Genomic DNA, 20,904 nt, shown 5'->3' with positions numbered 1-20,904 from the left:
ATCTGTCGGGAAGGTGGGTTCTTGTCAAGGTATCACTCTCTGTACAGTTTCGCTGCCTGCGTAGCATTTCGCCTACCTTCAACAACACCAACAACAACAACAACAACAAAAGAAACATTATGTCAATGCAGTTTGTAGGAAGGACAGCCTTTACTGTATGCCTACTCTACACAACAGTATTTAAAAGGACTAAACCATTGTGCTAAATGTACCTGTACATAAGAAAAAAAGTATTGCAGTTACTGTTCTGCTTACTTACATTCCCCATAGATGAGTAGCATTTCTACTTTCTCTTCGTTGCTGTACATTCTACTCGCACAACTCAGCTGATGATGATTGACAGAATGATGGGTGTGCATTCTACTTGTGTTTACATTTGTCCTCTGTCAATGTCAGCACGTGGGTGTGCTCCATTACCCCGAGTACCTAAACTAAGCACTGGGAGCGTCAACATCAGTGTTGTGTTATGTCATTAATAATGTTGTATTTCAGTGAATGGTACACTTTGATACATTTTTGAGTAGGTCTTTAGGAGAGGAAATGAATTACTGAACTCCCCTTGTGGGTTCGGGGTAAGAATAGGCCCGCGGTATTCCTGCCTGTCATAAGAGGCAACTAAAAGGAGTTTCAACCATTTCGGCCTTCGATGTGATGGTCCCCATTGGGGTTTGACCTCCATTTTTCAAAATTCTACAGAAGTACGAGCCTTTTGGGGAAAGACACCTTATGTGGTGTATCACTGGTCCTCAGTGCACTAAGACCTTGGCACTCATCATCGTAACTGCACCCACTGTTCATCAATTTGGGCCTAAACACCTGATCGGTTGCACAAGTTACACCCATAGTGCGTCCCCATCTGCACCTATGATCATGATGGACTTTCCATGGCACCCGAAATACAGCACGGTAGCCAGCCCGTTGTGGTGGGGTCGTCATGCACCCTCTAGGTTGTAGCCCCCTGACAACACAGGGATCATACTGCCGATACCTGAGCTGCACCCCCCCCCCCACATAAGCCAAGGAGTAGATGTCCGTCTACCTGGGGCATCAGGACTCCCGGCAATGGTCATCCTGCCAGGTGGCCCTTGCTGAGGCTGGGTGGTGCCCGTGGGGAAAGCCCCTGGTTGCAGTGGGTGGTATCAGGGCAGACGTTTCGCAGATGAAATGTCAACATGCATCAGGTCACTCTGCAGCTGCATCTTCTAAGAGGAAAGGTTCTGTCTCTGTTTCTGGTTCTGGTACTTCTGCCTTTCCTCTCTTGGCCACTCCCTGCGAGGAAGGACAGGCCCGCCGGCGTGGGGCGAAATACTTCCCCCACTATTTAGTCTGTTCTTGGACCGATGGGGGGACGTTCGCCACCTCCAAGCCCATGTTCTTTGTACAGCATATCGAGGATATCTTCGGAGAAATCGAGGCTCTTCGTAAAATGCGTTCAGGGTCCATTCTCATAAAGACCACCTCCGCTACACAGTCGGCAGCACTCCAGGAATGCGACCGACTAGAGGACATCCCAGTGTCCATTGTCCCACATCTGGCGCTGAGTAGGACGTGGGGGATTATTTTCCATCGGGACCTCCTGCTGCAATCTGATAAGGAGCGCAGGGCCAACCTGGAGCACCGTGGCGTGCATTTCGTACGGCTAGTCCAGCGCGGCCCCAAAGATCATCGCGTTGACACTGGGGCCTTTATCCTCTCCTTAGAGAGGGATGTTCTCCCAGAGAAGGTAAAGGTGATGTGCTACGGGTGCGACATGCGACCTTACGTCCCGCCTCCTATGCGATGTTTTCGATGTTTGCGCTTCGGGCACATGTTGTCACGGTGTGAAGCTGAGCCCCTTTGTGGCGATTGTGGACGTCCTCTTTGTGAGGGACATACATGCACCCCACCACCTTGATGCGTCAATTGTCCTGGCCTCCACTCACCTAGATCTTTAGACTGCCCCGCATATCAGAAGGAGATGATGATACAAGAATTCAAAACCTTGGACCGTCTGTCTTATTCTGAGGCCAGGAAGAAATATGACTGCCTCCATCCCGTGATGTTGACAATGTCGTTTGCTTCGGTCATGTCCGCTCCTTCTGCAGTATCCTCACCCCTATCCTGTCCCCCCTCCACCTCCTCACCCCATCCGGGGTCTATGCCTCTGCCCCCCAACTCCCTCCCTTCCAAATCCTCCGCCCTCGCGGCCCCTGCCCGCTCTGTCCCAGGGGCCACCCTTCCTCCTCCTCCTCCTCCTCCTCCTCCTCCTCCTCCTCCTCCTCTGCCGCCTGAGAAGCAATCCTCTTCTCAGGCGTCCATCGGGGAAACGTTACGGACCCCGGCTTCAGAGGTCCGGCATTCAAAAAAGGACCCTGAGTGTGAGGACTTTCTTCAGGTCCAGCCCCCACAGCCCACCATCCCTGTGACTCATCGGTCTTCCAAGAAGGCCTCAAAGAAGTAGTCTTCATCCCCCTCTCCACCCCGGCGCGTTTCGTCTGGTGCTCCATCCGACACTTGCTGCTCCCGGCCGTCCTCAGTTTCGCCGGGACGCTCTGCTGCCAGGCACTCAGCAGGCCTGTCGTCGGCGGACGATGCTGCCCCTCCTGCACAACCCAGGAATGTGGCTGCAGCTGGCGACGACCTGATGGAACAGGATCTGCCTCCCGATGGTTGTAGCGATGTTCCCTCGAAACCTGGCCCTACGTGGCCGTCGAGGTGACCAGCTCTTCACCCATTTCGTTCCCTATTTCTCTGATTTGCGATGGCTCTGTTACATTGGAACATAAGAGGTATTCGATCTAATCGGGAAGTATTAAAACTGCTCCTCTGCCTGCACTATCCGCTCGTCATTGGTCTCCAGGAAACGAAGTTATGCCCAACTGACCGTATTGCTTTTACCCACTATACCTCTGAGCGATCTGACCTAACCCCTGTGGACGGTATTCCAGCTCATGGTGGGGTCATGTTGCTCGTTCGGGACGATGTCTATTACCATCTCATCCCATTGACCACCCCACTCCAAGCAGTAGCTGTCCGTATTACTCTTTCTCTTTTTCTGTTTGTACTGTCTACACTCCATCGTCATCCGCATTTAGTCGGGCTGACATGATGCTCCTGATTGTTCAGCTTCCTCCGCCGTTTTTATTGTTTGGCGACTTCAATGCCCATCATCCCCTTTGGGGTTCTCCTGCATCCTGTCAGAGAGGCTCCCTCGTGGTGGATGTTTTCAACCATCTCAATCTTGTCTGCCTCAATACTGGCGCCCCAACTTTCCTCTCTGACTCTACTCATACCTACTCCTACTTGGACCTCTCGATCTGTTCTACCACTCTTGTCATCAGTTCGAGTGTTATGTCCTTTCTGACACCTATTCGAGCGACCATTTCCCCTGTGTCGTTCGTCTCCTGCACCACACCCCATCCCCACGTCCCTCAAGCTGGAACATACCAAAAGCTGACTGGGGACTTTACTCCTCCCTGGCGACCTTTCCGGACCAAGATTTTCTCAGCTGTGACATCAGGTCGAATACCGCACGGCTGTTACCATCAATGCTGCCGAACGTTCCATTCCTTGTACTACCTCTTCTTCACGTCGCGTTTCAGTCCCCTGGTTGAATGAGGCTTCGTGCTTTACGCACCTTTCGCCGCCATCCTACGCTGGCGAATTGTATTAATTACAAACGTCTCAGAGCGCAATGTCGTCGAGTCCTCAAAGACAGCAAAAAAGCTTGTTGGGCCTCTTTCACAAGCTCCTTTAACAGTTTTACTCCCTCTTCTGTCGTCTGGGGTGGCCTGCGCCGGCTGTCTGGCATTAAGGCCCACTCCTCAATACCTGGCCTGACTTCAGGTAATGGGGTTCTTGTGGACCCTGTGGATGTCTCCAATGCCTTTGGCCGCTTTTTCGTGGAGGTTTCAAGCTCCGCCCATTACCACCCTGCCTTCCTTCCCAGAAAAGAGGCAGAAGAGGCTCGGTGACCGTCCTTCCACTCGATGAATCTGGAAGATTATAATGGCCCCCTTTACCATGTGGGAACTTGAACGTGCACTTGCACTGTCCCGGTCCTCTGCTCCGGGGCCAGATGCCATTCACGTTCAGATGCTGACACACCTTTCTCTGGCAGGCAAATGCTTTCTTCTTCGTATCTATAATCATGTCTGGACTGAAGGTCAGGTCCCCATGCGTTGGCGTGAGGCCGTCGTTGTTCCCATACCCAAACCCGGGAAGGATAGACACCTTCCTTCTAGTTACCGCCCCATTTCTCTTACAAGCTGTGTCTGTAAGGTGATGGAGCGCATGGTTAACGCTCGGTTGGTTTGGATTCTTGAATCTCGGTGGCTACTTACCAATGTTCAATGCGGCTTTCATCGACGCCGCTCCACTGTTGACCACCTTGTGACCTTGTCGACATTCATCATGATCAACTTTTTGCGAAAGTGCCAAATGGTAGCTGTGTTCTTCAATTTGGAGAAGGCTTACGATACCTGTTGCAGAGGAGGTATCCTCCGCACTACTCACTGGTGGGGCCTACATGGTCGAATGCCCCTTTTTATTGATTCATTTTTAACAGATGGAATGTTTTAGGGTATGTGTGGGTTCCGTATTGTCTGACATCTTCCTCCAGGAGAACAGAGTGCCTCAGGGCTCCGTTTTGAGCGTAGCCCTTTTTGCCATAGCGATCAATCCAATTATGGATTGCATTCCACCTAACGTCTCCGGCTCTCTTTTCGTCGATGACTTCGTGATCTACTGCAATTCCCAGAGAACATGCCTCCTGGAGCGCTGCCTTCAGCGTTGTCTTGACAGCCTATACTCGTAGAGTGTGGCTAATGGCTTCTGGTTCTCTGAAGAGAAGATGGTTTGCATCAACTTTTGGCGATATAAAGCATTCCTTCCACCATCCTTACATCTCGGTCCCGTTGATCTCCCATTCGTGGAGACAACGAAGTTTTTAGGGCTCCCACTGGACAGGAAACTTTGTTGATCTCCTCATGTCTCTTATTTGGCTGTCCGTTGTACATATTCCCTCAATGTCCTTCGTGTTCTTAGTGGTTCATCTTGGGGAGCGGATCGCACTGTCCTGCTTTGCTTATACCGGTCCGTAGTCCGATCAAAACTGGATTATGGGAGCCTTGTCGGCTCGGCCATCCCTCTTACGCCGTCTCAACTCCATCCATCATCGGCGGTTACGTCTAGCGGCCAGAGCATTCTATACTAGTCCCGTCGAGAGTCATTATGCTGAAGCTGCCGAATTACCATTGACCTACCGGCATGACGTACTGCTTTGTCGGTAAGCCTGCCGGCTGTTGTCAATGCCCGACCACCCCTCTTATCTGTCCTTCTTTGACGATTCCAGCTTTATAGCCGAGCTTTTTGCTCTCTATCAGGTCATTCAGTATGTCCGCCGCCACCGCCATTCTCCATATGTACTCTGCTCCGATTCACTCAGTGCTCTTCAGAGTCTTAGAGCTCCATATCCTGTCCATCCCTTGGTGCAACGGATCCAGCAATCCCTTCATTCTTTTGCTGATGATGGCTCTCCTGTTGGCTTCATGTGGGTTCCAGGCCATGTAGGAGTGCCTGTGAATGAGGCTGCTGGTGCTGCGGCCAAGGCTGCAGTCCTCCTGCCTCAGCCAGCCTCCCTTTGTGTCCCATTGTCTGACATTAGTTGGGTTGTTTGTAAGAGGTTTGTGTCCATTATCGTGGGATACTTGGTCGTCACTTGAAGAAAATAAGCTCCGGGCCATAAAACCGTTCCCAACAGTTTAAACAACCTCCTCCCGACCATCTCGGCAAGAGGTGGTCTTTTTGGCCAGGTTGTGGATTGGGCATTGCCAGTTTAGTCACCACTACCTGCTATCCGGTGACCCCGCCCCACCTCTTGTGGTCATGCATTGACAGTGCGCCATGTTTTATTGTCGTGTCCCCGTTTTAATCAATCTCGTGTTGTCCTGTCTCTGCCATCTGCCTTACAGGAAATTTTAGCTGATGACGCTCGAGCAGCTGCTCGTGTTCTTCGTTTTATTACTTTGATGGACTTGTCCAAAGACATCTAACTCTTGTAATTATTTTATTTGCGTCTTTGTAAGAACTTTCTGGTGTCCCCCCCCCCCTTGAGTTTTACTAGATTATATGTGCACTTACATTTGTGACTGGGCGCTAATGACCTAAGTAGTTGAGCACCCTAAACCCCCCCCCCCCCCGCCACACACACACACACACACACACACACACACACACACACACACACACACACACACACACACACACACACACACAAAAAAAAAAAAAAAAAAAAAAAAAAAAAAAAAAAAAAAAAAAAAAAAAAAAAAAAATACTGAATAAAAAATACAGGGTGCCATTTAAAAAATGTCATACCGCTGTTCATATCTTTGTAAAAATCAAAGCTACAACAAAGGCAATCATGCTGATTGATGTCCTCCTGACAGCTAAATAACATTTGCTTGAAGCATTTTGTAATTTGCATCTGGACAAACAGTTATTTATGGTGGTAAAGATGAATGGGACACCCTGTATACATCCGTATCTATAAATATGTTATTTATTAAAGTGCTAGTACTGGCTGTTCTCTAGTTGGATTGTCTACCACTGACACTAAGTTGTAAGAGCACATCAGGTATTAAAGTTTGTTCTGTTTCTATTTTCTGTTAAAAAGGTTCATATTACAATCACTCATTACAGTGAATGATTTAATTTTGCTAGACAGGTGAGACAAGAGTGATTCAGAATGTCCCAGTAAACATTCAGATTCTGAACAGTTGCCCTGTAAACTGACACTATCTGCTGTTAGCTGAATGCCACACACCTCAATGTGCTGTTCAGCACAGTATTTACTTAACTATAGAGATTTAAACACTATATTATTTCTAACAGACATTGCAGCGCTACTGTTTCCCATACTAGATATATAGTAATGAGCAGCTGAACAAAAGTTTTCAGTCTGCAACATGTGGATTCTGTTCTTGATATGATGTTCAGAGAAACACATAATATCAGGTTCACTTCCATATTCTTCATCTTTTGCATTTATTAGCAGTTGATCTGTTCTGTTCTCCAGACCTCTTACAATTTGACGAAATACAAAGTTTGTGACTGGTTCATCATTGCATTCATATATTTGTATGAAGCAGTTTTTCTCAGTACACTAGTTAGTTTGCTTGGGCCACTAGAGGCTCCTTTTGAATGCATGAGAGATGTTTACATGTTTTGAACTACTTTCCTCTCATGTGACTTACAAAAAATACTGAGTTACTTTTCTGTTGTGTGTGGGATGAGCTACTGCTTCTGCAACATGCGGTAATGTCAGATGCTCAGTCTAGTATTGATAGCACTGCTATTGTTAATAGTATTGGTGATGTTGCTGTTTCTTCTGCTGGTATCATTTTTCCCACACGTGGAATTACATTGTTCACTTTTTTGTGCATGATTATTTCATGTTTGATTTTACATTTGAAGTTCTTCGCTTCACAAATCAGGTGCATTCCATACTTGGCATTCTGGCATCTGACCAGTTTGCCTGTATTGAGAATGCTGCAAATTACACATCTGTTTTATTTTAATGTTAGTTCTTTGTTAACAAGTGAGAGTTATCATGTTACATCTGTGTGATAATGTTGCAATGATTGTATTACCTTGTTTATTACAGTGTAGGAACGTCTTTCATTATGCTAGGCAGTTATTTGCTTCATTCTTTTTCAGTATTGTGTGCCCCTGCTATACACACCACATAATCATTCTTTAACATTTTATCATGCAGATTTTTCATTGCTGCTCCTGGCTTAACAATACCTATTGCATAGCATTTTGTGCATTCTTTGAAAAGTCATGCCACGTTTTTGCTGTGACTGGCCATTAAAAATAATATGCTACTTCCCTGTTTGTACGTTTTTGTTGTTGATGTCTTTCACATTAGTTTCATTAATACGTGCACAGTTTTTCAGTAGCACTGTTTGTCCTAATGTTGAGTTTAGTCCATGCTTAACCATTCTGTCAACATAGTTGGTTTGGAGGTTCATTTTCACTTACTGGTATTGGTTCAGTCTCTTCACTAATGAAAAGAACATGAAATTTGTTTTTAACTGACAATTATTAAATGTTTTCAATCCACAATGATTTTTTTTGTGTTCAAACTTTTGTTTCTGTATTATATTTTAGTCCACTTGTTTGAATTTTTACGTGGGGAAGAATGGACTTGTGTTTGCCTGACAGCTCAGTCATTTCTTTTTGAAGTTTTCACATATCACTACTCAGTGCACTCATGACTAACTGAAGGCTAGGAATATGCTCATTTAATTTCACAATTTTGTTCCTAAAATTCGCACACACTCTACTTTTACAGTCATTATTTTCAATTTCCACGGGAACACTTTTAACACTTTCACACTTTTCACTTGCCTGGCGGACACACACACACACACACACACACACACACACCGTCTTGAAGGTGTGGGATAAGGACAGAATCTAAACTGCTCGGAGAATCTTAATGTGGTGCTTCTCTTTATCACACAGCAGCCACAGCTTACTTTAATTGTAGTCACATAGCCTCTCCTAAAATCCATCTTAACATAATGTGAAGTTCCAATAACTGCCATGCAATGTTTGGGAGACGGTGTGAAAATGGACTAAACCTTATGTTGTGTGTCAGTAATGGACTCATAAGGGTGCATGCAAAAAATGTGCCATATAGCACGCACGTGGTGAGAGTTCAGCATCCATATGAAGGAAAAAAAAATCACAAACAGGAGTAATGGCTAACAATACAGCATGCCATATCCTATTTTTGATGAAACCACTAGGTGACAAACATTCTAATGAGACCTATCAATGCAAAAACTAAAGACAATGCTTTTTGAAAAACGAGAAAATGGTTATCTCGTGCAACATTTCAACAAGACATGTTCAGTATAGTAGACTGCAATCAGATGTGATAAAGTATGACCAACTCCACAGAAGTAAGCCCATATGCTATTTATAAAATCGTGACAGCATTTTCAGTTCGCCTGAACAGTAAGCATTTAATACATTTTTCACATTCTTAAAATTGCTATTAACCAATGCTACATCTTTTAACAATATTGTGAACATTGATATTTTGTTTTAAAGGCATGGAAAAATAATTTTCAAAAATTGCAAAAAGATACTGGTCTGGGTGGAGAAAAGAACACCCCAAAAGTGTTAATTTCATCTTTGCTTTACATAAAATATCATTTGTTCATGACCTGAAAATAGAAGTATTGACACAACCTTCAAATTACCATTTAAATCACAGCAGTCAAATATGAAATCATGTGCACAACTCTAGATGTAGCAACCACACGAGTTTTAATGGAGAATAGATGCAAGGTCTATAGAAAGGATTCTTGGAAAATGTAACTTATTTATGGAAAAGCTGCTTCCAAGCTTGTCTGACACATTTTAGAGTATTCTGCCACTGCCTGTTACCAGAGAGAGAGAGAGAGAGAGAGAGAGAGAGAGAGAGAGACCTGTGAAGTATGTGAAAACTAACTTTGTGTGACAGCAAAACAATTACTCCAGTAAGAACTCACCTTTATTGGCTTAGGATCTGGAAACACAAATGGTAATAATGTGAAGTTGAATGTGAAAGATCTATAACTGTAAGAATGATAATTATTTCACCTTACAAATGAGAGAAGAGTAATGCTAGTTTTATTTGCAGCGTTATATGAAGGGCATTTCATACGATACCATTACCATTGTTTTAATATCTTTCACAATGAAGATGGTGGGCTTTTAGTTGATGGTTAATTGGGTTTATGGCTCACTACAAAGTTGACGGGGTTGTTAGAAATGATTTACATATAGTATTTGGGTGATGCTGAATCACAAAAACTCACTCACTGTTATGGTATTAGTCAAAAAGCGGCTGCTGCACTTGACTTGCATCAAATACCAGAATTAATTAATTTTTCTTTTAGCTATGAAGTGTAACATACATTGAAACCTGTCAGCTGACAGGAATGGTTCATGTGTGTCTGGTGTAGAGAATATTGGTTTCAGAGAACATTGCAGTATGTTTTCTTGATGTTTTCCTGGCACACAAAATATTCCATTATCTATATATGATGGTAGTATCTGTTCCCGAAAGAACAGTTACCGTCGATGACCATGCAGCTTTGCTCGAAATGAAATGATAATTAAATAGACACCCTAGCTGCAAGCAGGCGTTGATACACTTCATTGGGGACATGTTGAAAATGTGTGCCCCCGACCGGGACTCGAACCCGGGATCTCCTGCTTACATGGCAGACGCTCTATCCATCTGAGCCACCGCGGGCACAGAGGATAGTGCGTCTGCAGGGGCTTATCCCTTGCACGCTCCCCGTGGGATCCACATTCCCAACATGTCCACAACACTACATTCTATTAGGCGCACTACGAATGTAGTGTTGTGGACATGTTGGGAATGTGGATCCCACGGGGAGCGTGCAAGGGATAAGCCCCTGCAGACGCACTATCCTCTGTGCCCGCGGTGGCTCAGATGGATAGAGCGTCTGCCATGTAAGCAGGAGATCCCGGGTTCGAGTCCCGGTCGGGGCACACATTTTCAACATGTCCCCAATGAAGTGTATCAACGCCTGCTTGCAGCTAGGGTGTCTATTTAATTATCATTTCATTTCGAGCAAAGCTGCATGGTCATCGATGGTAACTGTTCTTTCGGGAACAGATACTACCGTTATATATAGTTAAAAATATGGGTTCCCAGCCTTTGACCTTCTTGTGCGAACGCACACGCTATGCCCGAACTCGTACGGGTCTTGGTAGATTAATCTGCCACGAGTAATGAGTATGATGGGCAAACATCTATTAGGCGCACTACGAATGTAGTGTTGTGGACATGTTGGGAATGTGGATCCCACGGGGAGCGTGCAAGGGATAAGCCCCTGCAGACGCACTATCCTCTGTGCCCGCGGTGGCTCAGATGGATAGAGCGTCTGCCATGTAAGCAGGAGATCCCGGGTTCGAGTCCCGGTCGGGGCACACATTTTCAACATGTCCCCAATGAAGTATATCAACGCCTGCTTGCAGCTAGGGTGTCTATTTAATTATCATTTCATATTCCATTATCTTTTGCATGTGCATCCAGGACATTCTTAAGCTATAACCTACAGCCATATTAAAGGTGAGTCAGTGATTATATTAAATCAGTCACCAACTCACCTTGCAATTGGTTATACGATCATCTGCCAAATTCAAGAAGAAATACTGCTACCCTAGATGCACTCCTGAAAGATTAAACGATGTGTAATGATTGCATGGTGTTACTGGCCAAGAAATCATGTTGGAGGTTGTTAGACTGCCTGTTACAAGTATTTCTATCTAGCGACCACTTTCACGCCTTGCATGTAAGATGGAACTGCAGATGCAGCACTTGATTGCTAATGATCAACACCAAATAAAATTAAAGCATTTTTTAAAAAAGTAGTTACAGCCAAAAATACGCAGTCAGACTGGAAGATGCCAATTGGACTGTTGAAAATGATATAAAAAGCTTTAACTCTTGCATGTTGATACATATAGGAATGTTCAAAAATAAGAATGTACTAACATTTTCATCGTTCTATGTTTATAGAATTGTTCAACTAATTTTATAATACTAGATGAGACTGTGATTACCATCTGAAAAGGCATAACACAAAAGGCGCAGACAGCAGCCCCAATTATATGGGGATAAAACTTGTAACCAACTATGAAAGAATTTTAAAAAGTCAGGTAGGAGCTGCTTTGAAATGGCGTTGGAGAATCTTACCAATATGTTTTTCTAGTATTAAGAACTTTCTTTCAGTGGAGTAGAATACAATTAATGTTTATAAGTAACAGTAATCATGATATGCACTTATTTTATAGTTGTTCACGCAAACTTATGACAAGAAGTGGAAAATATGAAGTGGGCCAAAAGTCACTCCCCATTATAACCTTTTGAAAACATTAAATTATTCTTGTTTGTTTGTTTGTGATCATAGTTAGAAACACCAGAATGCACAGCTGTTAAATCGGACATCTAACATTTTTCATTGTTGATTCTGACATGTTGTGCATGTATTTTCTAATGAAGAAAGAGTTTTTGCTTTAAAATGTGGCACAGAGGTGGTTATAATTTAATAATAAATTAATGGAATAATAATTCCAACACTGTTCTACCTACAAGGAAGGTGGTCTGCAATTTACAGGAACATTTCAAGAAAAGTTGCCACAGGTCAAGTAGGCCATCAATAAGTGTGATTAAGCATCCTAGGTCATCTGACAATATGTATCAACAAAAGTGGAAAACGATTAAAGAAAGAATACTATAAATAATCCTGTAGCTTCAGTAAAGTGTTCAGTTATTTCAGAATTCCAATTGTTTGCTTTGTATTCAATTAGGTTATAATGGGTAGTGGCTTTTGGCCCATTCTGTATGTCCACAGTCTAAAACAAATCATGTATTTATCTACATGCAATGAATGAATGTATCAATGAATCTATATCTATCTATCTATCTATCTATCTATCTATCTTCAGGGCCCAGCGACATTCACAGTTTTATTGTGTTAACAGCCTGAGCGAGACATTGTAGGTACAATGTATCATGTAGGAAGAAGTGTGTAACTGGGCTGACTTTTTCCACGCCCCTCATAGTCTTACATAGTTCAATTTTGGGTGGTCTGTCAATACAAAATTAAAATGTATGGCTCTGTACAGATTAGGCAGTCTGTCTGCTGTAAGCTGCAGTTTTTGTTACCTTTACTTAAATAGTATTTACTGAATTTGTAGGAATAAGCTATCACTTGAAGGAATTTGCATGTAGCAGCTGGTTTAAGTAATAAACGAAAAGGATTCAGAATGTTAATCATATATTTTTTTCCACAGCTCTCCATATTTGTGGATTCATGTAACATTGGCAATATTATACTTACCACTTGGCATCATAGTAATGAGGAGGTTTTCTGTGACCATGAGATTTGAAGAAAGTGACACTGCTGTTTCCCGAACATTGATGATAACAAATATCCCAAGAAAATTTTGTGATTCTGCTGATATCCGGAGACATTTTCAGTAAGTTTATGGATGCACAACAATTATTGAAAAATTGTTTAATGAGGTAGTCAGTTGTGAACACACATTTTTTGTTAGTGATATTGTTCTTAATAAGTTTGTGTGAGAGATTCTTAGCAGAAAGTTTTAACTGCAGTTGAGCACCACCAAAGAATTAAATACTTAGTTTGAGACACATAGTATTAGGGTCATTTGGAATATAATGCAGAGATTGGAGATACTTCAATTTGTATATCTGGTGGTAGTGTGTGATTCCTTCAGAAAAAAAATGTATTATCCTTTTTGGTCTCCTATAGGAAGAGTGACACTAAAGACGGAAATAAACTCTGCAGGTACAGAAATATTAAGAGAAGCAAGTAGTGTGCAATCAGTTCACTTCACATGGTGATGCGTGTATAAAAAATTACTGATCTGATGCGAAAATTTGTAGAGAGCATTGTAATAGATCTAGAATAATTTCCAGTTGGACATGCAATTAAGACAAACACAAGGACAAGGAACCTATAAATGCGTACTGTGTGTGGATGACATACTTGCTGAATATTATAACGCAATGTGGGGGTATTTTGAGGGTGGTTAGGAAGCCATCAGTATCCCTGATACATTTTGACTGTGTGTGTGTGTGTGTGTGTGTGTGTGTGTGTGTGTGTGTGTGTGTGTGTGTGTGTGTGTGTGTGTGGGCGCGCGCGCGCGCGCGCACTAAGTATGGAGGTGGTTTGGGGCAGCATGGGGTGGGGGACGACAAACACAGAGGGTCCATTAGGATAAATTATTCCATGTTGATTGTGCCTGATAGGCCTCCAGAATGGCTCTAGTGTAGCTGAGTTTATTTTGCACAGTAGCCTATCCCTTTTCCTCTGTCCACCTTGTTAAAGTTGTCTTATTTTTTTTTGAATATTTTTATCCTCTCCTTTCAACAAACTGTTCCTTTGTGTTTTCCTTGGAGCCTAAATGCATGCACCTTCCTTGGTATTACATCATATCATTGTCGTAACATGTACTTATTACTTAAACCTAGCCAGTTGTATCTGCTCCTGTAAGGATACTTCCTTAATTATCTATGTGATTCTTTGTTCTGTGGATTATGTTTAAGGTAACTACTTGCTGTAGAGGACAAGGGGTTATTTTTAGGAAATACAGTGCGAAATTGTGATTTAGTGTGTTTCAGTGCACGATGCACCAGCCTCAGGGCAAACGGCGGATGAAGGCTGGCCAGTGTGTTATGCAGGTGACACAGTTTTGCAAGGAGTGTTGGTATGTGTGTACGTGCGCGGCAGACATCAAAACGCAGCATTAGCAGAATTACGCAGGTGCGGGCCACGTGTGGCGTGGTTGTGTTAGCCAGCTCATCGAGGACCTTCTAATAAACACGCCGCCGCGTATCCGGCGGATTCAGCAGTGGCCCGCACTGTTTAAGGGCATCAGAGGTGGGCGTCGGCATTCGGTTCGACCAATTGGGAGTTCCATCGCTGACACGTGGTCATCAGTGACGCTGTCTCAGAGGACCGGTCGGCGGGGGGCATTGCCCTATGCTGCACCGGCGACTCCTGGCGTCATCACGAGCCACTGCATCTGCGAGCTGGGCCGCGCCTCATGCTGCTAACCTCCTACCGACTGCACAGCCGCTGACCAAGCGCGGCGTTGTGTTCCCCAGACTGCGTGCATCAGCTCGTCTCCACCACGACACGAGCGGTGGGGCTGAGCTACCGGAAAATGTATTGGGAGAACCAACAATAAAGAAGAAGATTGCTAAAAACAGACACCTTCTTCTACCCAACCACGCCCTACAACCCCAACCACGTCACCCTCTCCAGTCATCCTGTTAAAAGTGGACCCGCTTCGAAGATCCAAGGTCGTGAAGTACAGACACTGACCCAAATTATCCAGAATTTCAGTGATATTAGGCATTGGGTATGCATCAGATACAGTTTTTTGATTCAGGAAACGATAATCACAACAAAAACGATATTCCTTGCTCCCATCAGGTGATTTTTTTTACCCACTATTACAACAGGAGCGGACGAGGGACTACTACTGGTTTCTATTATCCCATCCTTAAGTTGTTGATTAATAAATTCTTCCATGACAGACTGTAAACTTTTTGGAACACGACACGGACGTTTATACACCGGTGCTTTATTCCCAGTGGGGATGTAATGCTGAACTAACGGTGTGGTGGGCAGTGGACCATGAGAATTAATTAACTCTTTATATTCCGTCAAAAGATTCTCCATGAATTATCTGTCTTGCCCTTCTAAATGTGTTACTTTACCCCTCAGTGCGGACCAGCTGACACTCTCTCCTGGCATTGTGTAATCTGCTGCGAAATCCTTATCCAGTTCATCTTCCTCTATTATCTCCAGATTCGCTATTACGGTACCCTGTGCTAACTGCACCTCTTCAAGGCCAAAATTATCAATACTGACAGGCACAACCTTTTTTCCTTCTATCTCCCGTACATAGGACACACTACGGCACATAAAACATTTCATTTTATCCAGCGGCTCATTCTCAGACAAAGGTTCAACAACACACAATGAATTTACTGGCACGCTAGCTCCAACATGTGCCCAGATTATTTTCCCTGTACCCTTTGGTATAGTATCCCACGAGTTAACCCTAAGGGACCTTGTACGCAGTTTAGGTGGCCCACCCGACGTCTGGGCGGTTCCTTTTGACAGTAATGGTTTTCCGGCCGCAGAACGTAGGCGAAATTGTATTCTGTCCAGTTCTACTGTGCACCGTTCCAGGTTAACTTTTGCGTGATGCGCAACCAGGAAATCCAATCAGAGTATGACATCATAGCTGCTGCCCAACAACTGGAAGAACTTCTACCTTCACCTGGAAGTTCCTCATTTCCACTCGGAAGTTTAACACCGCTGATCCGAGTGACTTCACCTGTCCCCCACCCACACCACTTGACGCCCAGCGTAGTGGTTTTAATTCTACTTTACAGAGTACATTGCTACTCACCATGGATACCTGAGACCCGATATCCAATAAAAATTTGCACGGTCTGCCCCTCACCAAGCTGGTAAGAAAAAAGTCTGCCACTGATTCTGCACTAGCATTAATCCATACCAGTGGTGTTGCACCATGGACACACCATCCCCTGCCCCGTTTAACTGAGGGGGATGAGGCCCACCTTGCGGTTTCCTATCATGTTTCTGCCAGGACCCATTGCAATTACGCTCCATATGACCCCAACATCTGCATTTCCTGCACTGCACTTCCTTGCAATCATGTCTAATGTGTCCCATCCGATCACATCCGAAGCATTTTATTTCTGCATTAAATATTGCTTTCCTGTCCCACATCTTTGTTACTGCTTCAACTTCGCCACAGCGATTCTGACTGCCTCATTGAGAGTCTTAGGGATTTCCATCCTAATATTGCAGGAGGTTTCAGGCTGTATTCCCCGCAAAAATGCATCTAGTGCCCTCTGCTCAGCTTCCTGCAGAATGGCTTCATTAACCCTATCAGAATCTGTTAGTTCATAGGTATTAACATTAATTTTTCGAATTCAATCTACAAAAGCTTCTATTGAGTCCCCATTCCTTTGATACATTTTATTCAATCGTTCTCGATAATATCTAGATGTATTTTTCCTCCGATACCTTTCCAGCAACCCTTCTTTGAATACTTCGAATGTCCGAGCATCCCTTCATAGCATGTAACGTACGCTCTGGCATCCCCAGTTACTTTCAACTTAGCCACATGTAAAAGTGTTTCTGCACCCCAATTTCCCAATTTAGCGGCTTTGCTAAGGTTCTCAAAAAAAATCATAACATCCTCCCCAGCTTGTCAAGAATTACTGCATTAACAGGAAACCGTTCTTTGCTCGCTTCTTTAGACCGAGCAACCTCTATCTCTAATTCCGACACTCGCTCAGTTAGCTGCTGAATAGCCACCTCGGCTGACACAGACTGCTCCATCACTACCACCTATCGAATGAAGACTACAGTAAGCCCAGAAAGAAGAACAGGAAGGGAAGACGGACTATGCTACAGGTTCAGACAAACCACTAAACGAAAAATTGGCACTTACTTGTTATGTTTCAGGAGTTGCTGATCCATTGTTGCCCTTCTCAGGTGCCACATATCCTCGTCGATTACCAGCCACAATTTCCTCCAAATACAGGGAGAACATTACTACTGTCACCAATTGTAACAGGAGTGTATGATGCACAGGTTGCCCGACTGACACCACTTGTAACAGGATGACCGGAGCGGGTGACGTGGTCGGGGTTGTAGGGTGTGGCTGGGTAGGAGGAGGTGGCTGTTTTTAGCAATCTTCCTCTTTATTGTTGGTTCTCCTAATACATTTTCCGGTAGCTCAGCCCCACCTCTTGTGTCGCGGTGGAGACGAGCTGATGCACGCAGTCCGGGGAACGCGACGCCGCACTCGGTCAGCGGCTGCGCAGGCGGTAGGAGGTTAGCAGCATGAGACGCAGCCCATCTCACAGACGTGGTGCAGCAGTGGGCAATGCCCCCCGCTGACAGTCCTCGGAGACAGCGTCACTGATGACGACGACGTGAAAGCGACCGGACACCCAATCGGTCAAACCAAATGCTGATGCCCACCTCTGATGCCCTTAAATAGTGTGGGCCGCTGCTGAATCTGCCAGTTACGCAGCAGCGTGTTTATTAGAAGGTTCTCAATGAGTTGGCTAACGCAACCGCGCCACACACGGCCCGCGCCTGCGTAATTCAGCTAATGCTGCGTTTTGATGGCTGCCGCGCACGTATGCACATACTGACACTCCTTGCAAAACTGTCACCTGCATAATGCACTGGCCAGCCTTTGTCTGCCGTTTGCTGTGAGGCTGGCGCGTCGTGCACTGAAACACACTAAATCACAATTTTGCACCGTATTTCCTAAAAATAACCCCTTGTCCCCTACATTGCAAAAAAAAAAAAAAAAAAAACAGGCAATCAGGGCTTGATTCCTGGTCTGGCCAAGACTTTCAATTTTCACTACATTATTTATTATGTGTTCATCATATTTGAACAGTTTGCAGTGATGTTATTTCGTGTCACTGCATCAGTTTCATCTCCATGAGTCCTTCTATTTCATTTCACTATGTTCAATTGGTTCCAAATACATCCCTTGTCGTAGGGTAAGTAATGGTCCTCCATAGACTCCAGGAGAACCACCTTGGGTAGTATTGTTTGAAAATTCATGGTGGAAACATTAGTATAAATGAAAATATGTCAGATCTGGAGGCATGTTCAGATTTCCTAAAGTATAAGACACAATAAATGGAAAATCCAGTTTCAAGTTTTGGACTGATGCAGATTTTCAGGATTTATTTCTGTAATTTTGTGCAGCTCATGGACATGCATATATGGCCACATTGTGCCTGCTCATTCCACTGGAAGCTCACCTAGCACACCATCTCACACAAGATAATCTCTCTCTCCATATAACAACTAACAAGAAATAATTAATCAACCTGTGATTTTCCCATTAGGTATCATCTCACTTGTTCAAAGTTCAGACCAACAGGGCTGTTTCTTCACAAAAGGAGTGCAGTGTGTAGTGTTGTGACTTTTTTTTCTGTTCAAGAGTACAAACTGCCAGGTGTTATGCTTTACAATGCTTGACTTCATAGGAGATTTAGGATTCATTCATTCGCTCTCTCTCCATACATCTGCAATAAAATTCTTACTGAACAAAAGAAATATCTTCCAGTCAAGATACCCATACTCTTCCTGTAACTCAACAAAGATAGAAAGTTGACTGCTTACAAACTAGTTAAATAGAACTATTATTTATACTCCCTTTGTTTCAGTTAGAAGAGTTTGGTTGTCTGTTAACCTTAGAACTGGCATTCTTTTTTTCCCACTTGCATACCCGTTTTGAAATTTTCTCTCTTGTCTTTAATTTCATCTCGTTTTCTCTATCCTTTACTGGTCTTGTCCCCAGTCAGAGAGGTTTTTATGCATTACAGAAGCATTGCAGCCAAATGCAATGATGAACCAAAACATTATGACCCCCTTTCTAATAGCTTTTTTTGCCCATCTTCAGAATGAAATACAGCACTGATTGTGCATATCAGGGATCTGAGAGATGGTAGAGCTCTAGCCCGCAAAAGGCAAAGGCCCAAGTTAGTCTCAGTCCAGTTTATCTGTCAGGAAGTTTCAAGGATCTGACAGTTTGTTGGTAGGTTTGTGGAGGTATGTGGCATTAGATATCTATGCACGGGACAAGTAATTCGCATAAATAATGGGTCACTGGTTTGTGTATGCGATGATGGCCCAGGTGGGTTCCATAGGATTACCATTAGACAGATTTGGTTGCCAAGTCATCAAGGTGAGTTAACTATGATGTTCCTCTTTCCACTGTACCATGGTTCTGGTTCAGAAACATGGACAGTTATACTGCTGGAAGATGACATTGTCATCAGGCAATATATCAAGTGTGAAGGATGCAAATGGTTGGCAGCTGTCACTGTGTCTTAGATTACTACCATAGGTCCCATGCAAGCACAGAAGAATGTCTCCTATAGCATAATACTGCTCCCACCTGCCTGCGCCCGTGGTGTCCTGCACATTTGGAACTGACATTCACCTCGATTATGGCATTTGTGGAGACAACCATCGACCTAGTGTAGCAAAAATGTGATTACTCACAGAGATGAAGCTTTTACATTGATCAGTGGTCAAATCCCGATGGTCCCATGCCCACTGAATCATAACTGAAAATGTTGTTGGGTCAAAAAGTGAAAACGTAGGGGTGGTCTGCTGCGGAGTTCCATGTTCAACAATGTATGATGAATGGTGTGCACCTAAATACTTGTGCATGCATGCAGTTGTTAGCATCCCACTTAGTAAATGAACCGACTTCATTTACTTGCGGTATGATGGTCGAGGAAGAATTATGTGCAAATTTTAAACACATTGTAAATCATGCATTGGAGAAGTATGTGCCGAAAAAGTGGGTTACAGACGGAAAAGACCCACCATGGTTTAACAACGCAATTCGGAGAATGCTCAGGAAGCAAAGACAGTTGCACTCGCAGTACAAGAAAGATTGGGAGAATGAGGACAGGCAAAAGTTAGTAGAGATTCGTGCTGCTGTAAAAAGAGTGATGCGCAAACCTTACAACCACTACCACCGTCATACCTTAGCAAAAGATCTTGCTGAAAACCCAAGGAAATTCTGGTCTTACGTAAAATCGGTAAGCGGGTCAAAGGCTTCCATCCAGTCACTCACTGATCAGTCTGGCCTGGCAACGGAAGACAGCAAAATGAAAGCTGAAATTTTAAATTTAGCATTTGAGAAATCTTTCACGCAGGAGGATCGTACAAACATACCGCCATTTGAGTCTCGTACAGATTCCCATATGGAGGACATAGTGATAGACATCCTTGGGGTTGTGAAGCAGCTGAATGGGTTGAAAATAAATAAATTGCCAGGTCCTGATGGGATTCCAATTCGGTTTTACAGAGAGTACTCGACTGCATTGGCTCCTTACTTAGCTTGCATTTATTGCGAATCTCTTGCCCAACGTAAAGTCCCGAGCGATTGGAAAAAAGCGCAGGTGACGCCTGTATATAAGAAGGGTAGGAGGACAGATCCTCAAAATTACAGACCAATATCCTTAACATCGATTTGTTGCAGGATTCTCGAACATATTCTCAGTTTGAATATAATGAATTTCCTTGAGACAGAGAAGCTGCTGTCCATGCTTCAGCATGGCTCTAGAAAGCATCGCTCCTGCGAAACGCAACTTGGCATTTTTTTCACATGATATCTTGTCAACCATGGATGAAGGCTATCAGACGGATGCATATTCCTTGACCTCCGGAAAGCGTTTGACTCAGTGCCCCACTGTAGACTCCTAAC

At 44.0% G+C, this 20,904-nt stretch overlaps 1 protein-coding gene and 2 non-coding genes across 4 annotated transcripts in view; all 3 read left to right on the top strand.

Moving 5' to 3' along the window:
- LOC126236148 (CSC1-like protein 2) overlaps nt 1-20,904 on the top strand; it is a 208,804-nt gene that overhangs the window by 84,789 nt on the left and 103,111 nt on the right. For both annotated transcript variants that reach the window (XM_049945233.1, XM_049945232.1), the window contains exon 7: nt 12,868-13,053. In XM_049945233.1, coding sequence (XP_049801190.1) covers nt 12,868-13,053 — 186 coding nt within the window. The remainder of the gene's footprint in view (nt 1-12,867; nt 13,054-20,904) is intronic.
- Nucleotides 10,483-10,557, top strand: Trnat-ugu (transfer RNA threonine (anticodon UGU)). Its single transcript has one exon. It is a non-coding gene; the product is annotated as a tRNA-Thr (tRNA).
- On the top strand, nt 10,924-10,998 carry Trnat-ugu (transfer RNA threonine (anticodon UGU)). The gene has a single exon. It is a non-coding gene; the product is annotated as a tRNA-Thr (tRNA).

Source organism: Schistocerca nitens, chromosome 2, assembly GCF_023898315.1.
Source record: "Schistocerca nitens isolate TAMUIC-IGC-003100 chromosome 2, iqSchNite1.1, whole genome shotgun sequence".
Classification (NCBI taxonomy): Eukaryota; Metazoa; Arthropoda; class Insecta; order Orthoptera; family Acrididae; genus Schistocerca; species Schistocerca nitens.
The sequence above is the reverse complement of the archived record's forward strand: the minus strand, read 5'-3'. Positions and strand labels throughout refer to the sequence as shown.